General features: G+C 34.5%; 1 protein-coding gene across 1 annotated transcript in view; it reads right to left on the reverse strand.

Annotated features, from left to right (window-relative positions):
- Positions 1 to 5,225, reverse strand: part of LOC134243033 (F-box only protein 33-like) — a 7,365-nt gene extending 2,140 nt beyond the window's left edge. Inside the window, exons 1-5 of the mRNA XM_062725246.1 lie at positions 4,821 to 5,225; positions 3,222 to 3,773; positions 2,969 to 3,105; positions 2,676 to 2,836; positions 1 to 2,421 (exon numbers count right to left, since the gene is read on the reverse strand). The exon at positions 1 to 2,421 is cut by the window's left edge and continues 2,140 nt beyond it. Of these exons, the coding sequence (XP_062581230.1) occupies positions 2,293 to 2,421; positions 2,676 to 2,836; positions 2,969 to 3,105; positions 3,222 to 3,773; positions 4,821 to 5,197 (1,356 nt within the window). The 5' untranslated portion in view covers positions 5,198 to 5,225 and the 3' untranslated portion in view covers positions 1 to 2,292. The remainder of the gene's footprint in view (positions 2,422 to 2,675; positions 2,837 to 2,968; positions 3,106 to 3,221; positions 3,774 to 4,820) is intronic.
- Between the last annotated feature and the right edge of the window lie 7,039 nt (positions 5,226 to 12,264).

Here is a 12,264-nt window from a genome sequence, read left to right on the forward strand (position 1 = left end):
CTATATCCTACGAAAATTGACATTTCATCTCAACAGATCTGAAAGAGATATTCTATTCTGATTGAAAGGAAGCATTTCCTTAAGCTATCATATAGCTTAGATATAATACTTTGTTTATGTTTATCCTGGAACTTAAAACATGTTGCCTGTAGAAACATTTAAATCAATATTACAGCAGTTTCTTCATACTTAAGTATCATGATTGAAATGAATCGTCACTTTAGTTTGAGCTTACTTTCGTATAATATTGATAATTCGGAGCAGGGTTTGTAAGGAAAAAGTACCTTTAAAATGAAAATACTTGAATTAAATATATTTATATAATATATTTACTGATTAAATATTTCTCAAACCTCTACTGAGAAGCTAGCAGTATGCCTTAGATATTAGTCGTGACTCAGCTTATTGTTATATCTTTAGTAAAGTTACTTAGAAACTATTTCATTGTGACAGTTTTGTTTAGACTATGTTAAAGAATATCCACCTGACAAAGTGACCCCTGTGTCTGTGAAACTGAGGGTATTTCTAAACAAATCTTTACTTTATGGATGGTTATATTTGTTCTGAACCTCTTGATTTCAGGGCAAGACCATTTCTGAGATGACATATTTCATTACATATGTTTACCCGTAATAGTTTCACCTGCACAACACTATGCTCCTTCACCAACTTCTATCACATTTGTAAAGGGTGATGTTTTTGCATATTCAATGCTATATGTACTGATGACAAAAAAAAAAGATGTTGGATAATACTAATCGTAAATAAAAAAATATTAACAGTGCCAAATCTTTTTTACATCAAGTGTAAAATTAGGTGTCTTACTTAGTGCACAAAAATATACAATATAAAAACAACATAGTTACAACAACAGATAATTAGATGTTATACAGCAAAATCACATCAAATCTTGACAATTGTTCAACTTAGGATGTTACGTTCAAGATGTATATCACAATAGATACATGTATATATAATACTAAAAATATTCCCATCTGTATATCACCCCTGATTTCTCCACAAGTGTCTTTCATAAACAGATACAAATGTGTATAAGCATGTAACAAATAAAACAGCTGTTAACAATTGCACTTGACCTTTAATATTGAAACAAAGTTAGCAACTTTACCCCATAAAACTGGATACTTTATACATTAAAACAATTGATGGCAAAAGTAAAACACAAAGATAAACTGTTTCAAAAGAAACTATGCAATGTCATTCACAGTATATATATACACATGATTAAAATTTGGATGGCTTCTACACCCTTCAAAAATTGCACAGGGTTAAAAAGAACGTTTTTCTTTATTGTTCTTCATTAAAGTATCACATATTCTTTAGCTTGGCTGGGATTCTGATGACATCAGTATGGGTGTTTTATATTGTATGTAACAAACATGATGGAAGCATGCATTGACTAGACATTTTAACACATTTACAACAGCACTATGATCTCATAGCATAGGCATATAAATAGATATAATTATATATATAAGGTTTTTAGTTTAACAATATCAAGAAAATCCCTCTGTCTAATCTATGAAATGGATTATCAGATACAAACAAGAAACCCTCACACTGATTCCATCTTCTTCGGTCTAAGTCCTGTCAAAATATTTTGTCCTGTCATTCACAAAAATTCCATAAATTAAGCATTTACACTGAATTATTTTTATATAAGCTTTGATCCTGTGTAGCATTTACTAGTACATGTACTTCAAATTAAAAAAAAAAAGACTTAGTTAACATTATATTGAGGGGCCTCCATACTCTCAAGAATATAAAACAAAAAGTTATTTTGTTGTCCTGTAACCAGTGCTTCAATCACCAATTTATATAACAATGTACCACTCATACCAGTAAAGGGTCTCTGTACAAAAACAGAAGCATGGACATCCATAAAAAATATCAGAACTTGAACAAAAAGCACGGCAAATTTAAATCATTTATAACTTTGCTATGTTTTAAATAATACAACTTATATACAAGTTTAAAAGAGGGCCAATACAAACAAATATATACTGTTGTAAACTCTGAAGATCTCATTGGGTAACAAGTTCTAATAATATATCAAAATAGGCAACATAAAAAATAATAAAACCACCTGAAAGACTTCCATAACTGAAAACAATATTTTGGTAACTTCACTTCAATGGACTAACCCTCTTTTTTGCTGTTTTTTTTTTTAAATAACTTTCAATGATTATATCATTTTGTTAGTTTGCTCTTCTCTTAACTCATATCATGTTATCTTGCCACCTGTTTTGTTCGCCTGGCCTGGTTCTTCCGTTACACCTGTTGATCTGAGAGGAGGGTGCTCATGTAAGCTCTCTCAGCGTCTGCTGAAATGTCAAACACAGCCAGGGGGAGCTCATCATCCTCTATTGGAGTCCACTCCCACTTCAGATTCTCTGACACCTGGAAAAGAAAAATCGTGTTTATGAAACAATTTCCAATGGCCAAGTCACCAATCTCCCCCCTGTCGTCAGACAATATAGTTCAGATCCTCCCATTTGTTCACCGAATTTAAAAATTAACTGCTCTTTATCTTCATTTTCAGTTCTACAATAAAAATATCTCTCCTTTATAAATTCAAATCATGAAGTAGCTAGTGCGCTTAACTAATGATACAGTGATAATTCCTTTAGTTTTTCACAGCTAAATCTAAATACCTTTTGAGGGAAATCTTGAGGATAGCAGCCGTGACTGACCCAGGCTATGTGGTCCTCCTCCTCCACGGTACAGATACAGCAGTGGGGAACACTGTAGGTCCTCAGATTGTGTCCCCTCAGTCTGGCAATGGCTATCACATCATCATCTGAGATTTCATAACCTACAATTGTAACTAACATCTGTAAACTTCATCAACAAGTTTATCCTCTGATTCAAAAGAAAAAACCTAGTAAATTGATTTAGAAGTTTTGTGATTCAGATTGCCTAGTTCTTCTTCAGTTGCCTTATTTACCAATCAGTGAGAAGTCCTGCAGCTTTGTACATCTCCATGCTAGCATCACAAAGGGGTCCTCCTCTGTATGACTGAAGTAGGGCACGGGGTAACCATCCATCAGGCCATCTAAAATGTACACTACCCGCAGGCTGTTCCTAAACAACAAACAAAGAAAGGTCTGTTACTCTGACAATTTTTATCATCTATATAATAGTCAATTAAAAAATTTCAGCTCATTTTCTCATCAGCTTTCAAAATAAAAGAATATTACCTATAGTGTGTGGACATATAATTAATTGCTGCAGTGTTCAAGTTGTTGCAGAAGAACTGTCTGAAGTGAGTTAGGGGCAGGTTTGGCTGCAGGATATCGAGCAGCGACTCAACTCCATCAAAGGAATGTACCAAGTTGATGGTCACAGCCAGAGATGGGTTGTGGGCTGTTATCATTTGCCAAGATGCATTGGAGATTTTCTCATGAGTGCTCTCTATACCATGGATATGTATGATCAGTTTTTCCAACTTTGCACGACTTCTGTCAACGAAAGACTCGAGGACACTATTTGTAAGGTAGTCATAATCTATACTGAGGTGACTCAGCTGGTGGAATGGTCGAAGATCATCGGGAGTCAACCATATGATTCCATAGTTCTCACTGTCTTCTTTGACACTGGCCAGGAATAGATGTTTCAGGGACTGTGAGTGGTGTTTAGATAACAACTGCAAAAGATGATTGGAATGTTCCAAGAGCTCCTCGACACAACCCAGAGAGAAATGTTTCAGTCTTCTACTTGTCTGGATGATGCTTTCTAAACCATTTAAAAACCTAGTAAAAAGCAGAAACATTTGAAAGATTTTTCAGAAAAAAACTTTTATGGCAGAAATATTAGGTCTAAAAATCTTTAAAAATACTATAATTATGAAATAAAGGAAGCTTTGTTAACATAACTTTGTAAGAAAAATTGTGATAAATTCACCCATTTGCCCAGTAAGTCAACCTTAAACAGGTTGGGACCAATCGCCCAAGTGGGATATAATAGCCCGTTTGGGATATAATATCCCAAATGGGTTATAAATTAACAGTGCAAAAATTGAATTTTTTTATTTTGGCTAAAAATATCATAAATCCGCATCAGGACATGTAAAAAGGAATAACTTTTGGTTGACAAGTTTTCCTGTTTGCCCATTGTTTAGGAGATTGATCCCTCGGAAGTTCCTTAACTTCTTGGGGATCAATCTTACAAACGGTACGGTTGCACAAAAACTTGCTTACCAAAAGTTATTCCTTTTTAAGTGTTTTGATGCGGATTTATGATATTTCTTGCTAAAATCAAAATTTTCAATTTTTGCACTGTAAATTTATAGCCCATTTGGGATATTATATCCTAAACAGGCTATTATATCCCATTTGGGCGATTGGTCCCAACCTGTTAAATTGGTTGAATAATGAAGGAATTTGGGTTTGTATGTATACCTCCAATACTGCAATTAACGACATATGGGAAAAAACTTTTGATAGAATCATGTCCACCAAAAAAAAAAACTAACAATAGGACCAGCATAGTTTGAAGTAGCTTATTACAACTTGATTAAGCCATTTTTCACAATGATACCCTTAAATTAAAAATAAAGAACTGTCTAATACAGCATATACTGTACTGTACATTAATATTAATTCGTAAGTTTTGCTTAAACCCATGGTAGTATTCATTTACGAAAAGATACTGTTTTTCATTAATTTTACGCCTATTATGTGTTCAAGCAAATTCGAGTTACGAGGAAATGTTTACAAACAAATAGCTGTAAAACGATTGGTTTATTTTCTACCAGCTGACTTGGCAAATACGTCAACTTCGCAGTTGTTTTTATTTACCTCTGTACGAAATTCGTGTCTGGCCATTCTATGTGACAACTTGAAGGAAATAGAGCAAAATGTTGTAGATTCTTGTTTGATCCCAAGATAGAAATGATTCTTGAGCATTCCCTCACTTCAGTACAGCTGTGTGCATTAAATTTAATCACTGCTTCTCTTACAAAACGACCACATCTGTCTGCTAAAAATCTCGACCTATGCCGCTTCGAAAATCCAAGTTGAAACTTTATGTTGTTCCATAAAGATGGATGGAAAAGACAGTTCCTCCATCTCTTGTTAACAGAAGACGCTTTTAAACGGTCTTCATGCGAAAGGTACGACAAAATGTCCACAATTAGTACGCTAGGCAACGAGCCCCACTTCGGACCCGCTGCCATCTTCGTTTTATGTCAGAATGACGCATCTCACGTGACCAAAATATTTTTGCGACGAAAGCTTATGACGTATGGAATCCCATAGTGAACACTACTCAATATATATAGGCCCTATCTATAGTCCTTTTGCCGTAGACAACCACATTATGGAAAGGCCTATAATCACTTATTATTCTCAGCATTCAATAAAATGTTAAAAATTCTACAATTTATACTTTTTGTAATTCAGTGTATTGCATATTAGTCCATTAGAATCCAGAATCTTGAAAAAGAGGGGTTGGGGTTGGGGTCGGCGTATATATACAAGCCTAAAGCACCCCCAATGATATATTAAATCTTATCTTGGACACAAAAGGGGATGGACTTGCGTTTGTAAAAGTGATCTGTCCGATTTTCAGTGGCGGATCTAAAACGTTTTATATTTTTTATTTCTGTCATAACATGCATTGTTATACAAACATGACAAAGCTACAGCATAAGGAAAAAAGAACAACAAATATTTATACATGATAGGCATAAAAGACTTCCATTGAACAATTTTGCAAATAAAAAATGGACATTATATTTATTACTTTTCTGTACGTACATCACTGACTGAGAAACGTTTTTAAAAATCCTAACTTTGCTTTATCATGTCTGCTTTCTTATGAGAGAGAGAAAGGGAGGAAAAAAGCTCGATAGTTCTATGATATTTAAGTAAAACCAAAAATGCAAGAAAAGAGGGTGTTATATTTTTCCATTTACAATGCATTATATATTGCTTTGCAATCAGAATAATTATGTTCAACGGTCTGAAAGCAGTTTCACTAGAACCATTATATCCAAATATGATTTCTTCAAATGTAAATTTAATTATTAAGCCAAAAGTAATGGATCAAGGACACAAGCATATTAGATGAATAAGTGTTTCTTTAGTATCATGACAAAAGGAACAAAGTTCTGTTTCAGCTAATTTACATTTCATAAATTTGCTATTTGTAAAAAATATTTGATGTAAAAGTTTAAAGTGAAAGCATCGAAGCTTCGTGTCCTCTGTTATTAAATAGGGTAAAGAAAAGAGTTTTTCCATTTATTTTCAGGAATATGTATTGAAAGTTCCCCACCCCCATTTTCTTAAAGCCATCGAAGGGGGCTTTGCTATCTTTTCTACAAAAAAACTTATAACAATATTTTGTAACTTTAATGTTTCTTTGAAGTATTAAAGTATTTTCACTTTTAATTCCATTCTTATCTATAAGGAAAGAAAGTTCTTTTATGTGTATGTGCACAGTGGTGATATGGAAAACTACATTTATTTGTCCAATCTACAAGAAAGGAAAGGAATTTGAAGCCATATATTACCGTTCAGCGTCACTGACATTCATAGCCTGCAAACTGATGGAACACATAATTATAGTAACTAGTAGGTCATGTGTCAAGCCGAACAGGATAGTATCCTACACCTCTCCAACATGGATTCTGTAAAGGTCTGTCCTGCGACACACAGCTAGCCGACTTTGTGGATGACATAACCAGAAATCTGAACAAGGGCAAACAGACTGACTGTTTAATTATGGACTTCAGTAGAGCTTTTGACAAAGTTTAATTTGCCACAGTCTATTACTCCACAAATTAGATCACTATGGAATAAGAAGCAAAACAAACATATTGATTCAAAACTTCCTCCAAAACAGAAGTAAGTGAGTTGTAGTCGAGAGTGAGACTTCAAGCTCAATCCCAGTGGAACCAGATGTCCCTCAGTGATCAGTACTGAGACCAAGTTTATTTCTTTACTACATTAATGACATGCCCGAGAAAGTGAGATCAATTGTATATCTAACGATAACATCAGACATAGATACAATCCACTCACCAAGACCTTGACCGACTTGCAGCATGGGAGGAGACTTGGAAAATGAACTTCCATCCAGAAAAATGCAATGTTCTCATTATATCTAGGAAAAGGCATCCCATTATGAAGAATTACATCCTTCATGGACATCAACTTGAACATGTAACAACAGCAAAATATCTAGGTGTATCAATTACATCAGATATGAAAAGGAACCATCATACCCCCATCTCCAAGAAAGCCAACAATACCATTAGCCTTCTAAAACTTAACTTGAACATAAGAAATTCAAACATCAAAGAGAAAGCATACAAGTAACTCGAAAGATCTACCCTAGAATATACTTGTACTACCTGGGACCCGTACTTGAAAGAGGATCGATACATATAAGATCGAGATGGCGCAACGCAGGACAGCCAGGTATGTGACCAATTAGTATCACAACACCTCGTCGGTCACAGAAATGCTGGACACCCTGCATCGGCAAATGTTGGCGGAGAGTAGGAAGAGAGCCAGGTTAATCCATATGTATAAGATCCGAAATGGACTAGTCAGAATTGTAACATCAGATAAACTAGTACCACCGTTAGGACTCAGCCGTAACGTGGAAGTGTATTCCTTGCAAGTACCATTTAGCGACACCCAAGTTCGGAGGGAATCATTCTATCCCAAGGCCATCAGGAATGGACTCCGCCCACTGACATAGGAACATTCAAGAGCCTTGATGTCTTCAGGGCCTGCTTACTTGATTGATTTTTTTAAATTGGTATGCGCACCGAAGTGACATGCACTGAGAGAATTACCTAGTTGATTTAACTAGTGTGCCTAGTAAAGCGTTCGTCTTGATTAGTAATCACTCTGTGTACTAGCTAAGGTAGTGAAAAGTTGAGTGATGGTCGTAAAGATACTTAGATACCTAGTGAAAGTTACTTATAAATTCTTAGATTTACTAACATTATCTAGTAGATCTACCCAATACCTAGTAAAACTACTTTTGAGGTAGTGATTGTATGGACAGTAAATTTACTAATCTTCCCAGTGACTTTCACTAGTTATGTTTTTTTCAGTGCAGTATCATCAGTGATTGATGGTGGCCGCAGACTGGTAGACGAAGAAGGTGGTGGTGGTAATGTTTGGCGCCCGAAGGGAAAAAGCATAGGATATGAGAAGGGGAATAATTCCACTACTTTTGGTAGGTTTGGGTGACCTCCTCAGAGAATTTAAAAAAAAAGCTCCAAATGGTGGAGTTAAAAATGAATTGATTACATTAATTTGTTCTTAATTTAAATAATAGTGTTTCTGTCTTTGACAGAGTGTCTATACATACACATGTTCGTTTCAGTTTGAAGAAAATTCAATTTTATGTCCTCGTAATCGAAGATTCGGGGGGTATATAGTTTATCCTGTCTGAGCGTCTGTTTGTACTCAAGCATTGTGGACTTTGCTAAAACCTTTAAATGGTTTGGCGGTATAGCATTCAATGTGTCTTGTTTCCAACAAGATCTTTCTTTGGTATAACATAATTACTAGGGCCGTTCGATAAATAATGTCCCCGGAGCTCGGAAAGAAACATAAAATGCTTTTCAATGATTTAGCCTTCATGATTTCTCTTTAAGTTAAAATACACGTCCGTAACATTTTATCTAATGTCTGATTGTTTTTTTAGAACCCATTTTTGACTCATATAGCTCTTTGTATACTGGAATATGACATCCTATGATTTCCTGGAATTGTTTCTTCTTTCTGAAAGGTATTTTTTCAATTTTGGAGAATGAAACATGTCAAAAGGTGAAAGATCTGGCGAATATTGTTGATGTGACAAAACATTAACTTTCTGTTTATCAACAAAATTCTTTTATTCTTCAGGGCGTGCGGGTTGGAACGCTGTCACGTATTGAATTCTTGGTTCTGGTTCCTTCCTGTCATTAACCTTTCAATTTTTTTTTTGCAAACATTTTGCTTTCTAGACTCCTCCAGAAATTGAACGGCGTCCCCGAATACAGACCGCTAATATTTAAGAAAGTGGCATATAAATCTGTCTTTGTGCTCTTGCAGTTCTTTGCTCTTCTCAGACCTTGGCTGTTTTTTGTCTTATTGTAAATTTTGTTTTCAGGGTTTTAAGCAATAGATTCAAGTTTCATTATCTGTTTGAATTTCAGACAAACGTGAATAACTACAATTTCTGATTTTCTACAATAATTGTTTAGATATTCTAACACGCTGTCGTTTTCACTCATTCTTGTAAACATAGGGTGACCTTTGAGTACTTTTCTACTGTCAAATGTTTTTTTAAAACAATGTGAACTACTCCCAAAATGATGTTCATTAAATTTGCTATATGCCCTAAAGTCAATCAAACATCATCAGTGATTATTTGTTGAATTTTTAGCAAACAGTACATTGGTAGTTGTAATTCCTTGTCGCGAAGGACAGTACCTATTTTTGATGCCCATTACAACATTTTTGTTTAATGAAATCCACCTGCTCATGTATCTATAAAACAGACATTGGTTGCTGTAAATTTCACATATTTCAGTGAATATTTCTTTGGGATTCTCAACAAGTTTTACAACAGCTTTAATGAGGCATTCATTTTCACTCTAGTTTACTTATTCTTAACCTTTCATTTTTAATACAGTGTCTCGAATAGCCCTTGTTTTTCAGCTTCTCACAATGAAACTATGTGATGAAAAGTGGTCACATAAACTGTTATAAATTCATTAAAGATTCAATGATGAGAGAAAGTCAAGCTTAATGTCATATGATATCTATGTTATATGTCATAGAGTTCAGGGCATTATTTATTGAACAGCTCTCGTATTTGACCTTCTGACCTTGGAGTCTGACCTACTTTTATAAAAAATTATGTATTGAAACTTAAGTTTAACCTTGAGCATAACTTTTGAACAGCTGATACTAGGGCTATCATTCTTCACAATGATCTGTATTCCTTGTGACAATACTGGCCTTGGTCTTAAATATTTTTTAACTTTTGATCTTTACCCAATTATAAGAGTTTGACCCACTTTTATAAAAACATTAACCTTGGTTAAAAGTTTTGAACATTTAGTACTAGGGCTTTGCTATTTCACAGATATACTCAGTATTCCTTTGGACAAGACCTTTTAACCTTGACCTTGTAACTGGACCTACTTTTGAAAAACTTTAATCTGCATTATTTATAACTTTTGAACAGTTGTTGCCAGGGCTATTTACATGTACATTTCTTCATTACCTTGGATGCCATTGAATATGAAATTGACAAATCTTCAAAAAATCTTAAGGTTTCATCAAAGGTCAACATGTCAGAAAAAATTTATTCTTATAATAGCTCCAAAACAATGTGTTTCATAAAGTTCAAACTTTAACAGTTTATAAACATATCATTGATTAACAGGTAGAAAGTACCATTTGATAACAAATACTGAATAAAACAAACTGTATTTGTGAAACACTGATGCCCCTGTATGGCAGCTTATGGCGATGGTTGAATTCTCTTAAATGTATAAAAAGGTCTTGTTACAAGTAATCAAAGAATACAACTGTGAAATAAGAAGAAAGCCCTAGTTCTAACTGTTCAACCAAGATTAAAGTTTTTAAAAAGTTGGTCAAACTCTTAGGTCAAGATCAAAAGATTGAAAAAAATTATATCAGCTGAAATGTCTTGTCACAATGAATACAACTGTGAATTATGAAAGCTTTAGCTCCAACTGTTCAAAAGGTATCACCAAGGTTAAAATATGGTACTTTTTTGTAAAAGTAGGTCAAATTCCAAGGTTAAGAGGTCAAATTTGGTGGTACCCAAAGAAAGGTCTTGTCACAAGGAATATACCTGTGAAATATGAAAGCCACACCGACTAAACAGTTATGGGTTAGATTAAAGTTGACAACAGACAGACAGGAAAAAAACAATGTAACCCAGGGTCTTTGATCCGGGGGCATAAATATTTGTCGAGAAAAATTCTTTTAAAATATGGTTATATTTTTAAAAAGTAAAAAATACACCTAAATAATTCCGTGCTTGTAGTGAAAGCAATTATTTCAGAAAAATATATGTTTATCAATGAAAGACAAGTTGGACTTCGATAGCCTCTGGAAAGTTATTTTGTCTAAATGTTAAGATTTGAAACCAAAAGTGTAAATGACGGATTTTATAGGGTTTTTGTCCTTATACATGTCATGCTTTCAATAAGAGCCTTTCAAAGACCATTCACGCCCAACTTGCTCTTCATTGATTTAAGGAATAATTCTCATATTTTTTGATTTCATGATGTGATCAATCGATCGGCTTGCGTTACGCCGAAGGCTTTTATGCATAAAATTATCGCGCAAGCCTTAAAACCGAAAGTCATCGTAATGAAACACACAAAGATGGAGAAATATTAGTAAACTATAAAAAAGTAATGTGTTGATTCCGCCAACTACATGCTCCAAGACATACTGATTATGTCTAGCTATTTGTCCCGCCCTGCACGTGACTTTTTTTATAACCGCGCCAAAACATTGATGGGGAAATAAAGTACATTAACAATTTGCTTTATACCTCACATTGTTTTGGAGTTATTGTAAAAATAATTTTTTGGACATGTTGATCTTTAATGAAACGTTAACCTTGGCCATACCATTTGAATTGTTGGTGTTTGGGCTTTCATCTTTGACAGTTCTAATATTCCCTGAGACTTTCCCTCATTTGGGTAACAGCAGTTTTTGTTTCCTGACCTTGCAGTTGAACTTGCATTTGAGAAACTTTAACCTTCTCCAGCAGCTACCATACGGGGGAGGGGGGCATCAGTATTTTACAAACGCATCTTGTTATGAAAGAGCAAATTCAATTTTTTTTTGGTTTTTATCTTTGTATTCAGACAATACACACAAAATACTCTTTAACCAAGCCCCTATGCCACATGTAGACATTCCTCTTTTGAACATCCACTGCTTACAGTGGTTTTTATTGAGATGGTAAACTTCTTCGACTGAGTGGAACGTTTTTTACTCTCATAAATTAAGGAACATCTCTACTGTTACACAACGACAAGCATTAGGTTACATCGCCGAGCACTTGACATTTTGAAGTGAATGTTGCGGACCCATCGGACGAGATAAAAACTGAGGTTTCGTGTCACGGCAGACAATAGCATGATAAAGACCTTCAGTTGCTCATAAATTATAGTAAAAAACGTCGTAAAACAACATACTGTTACACAACACAACGACAAGCCTTAGTTTAAAAGATTTATTG

Source organism: Saccostrea cucullata, unplaced genomic scaffold (genome assembly GCF_032062105.1).
Source record: "Saccostrea cucullata isolate Sc308-1 unplaced genomic scaffold, CSIRO_AGI_Scuc_v1 ctg501, whole genome shotgun sequence".
NCBI classification, from domain to species: Eukaryota; Metazoa; Mollusca; class Bivalvia; order Ostreida; family Ostreidae; genus Saccostrea; species Saccostrea cuccullata.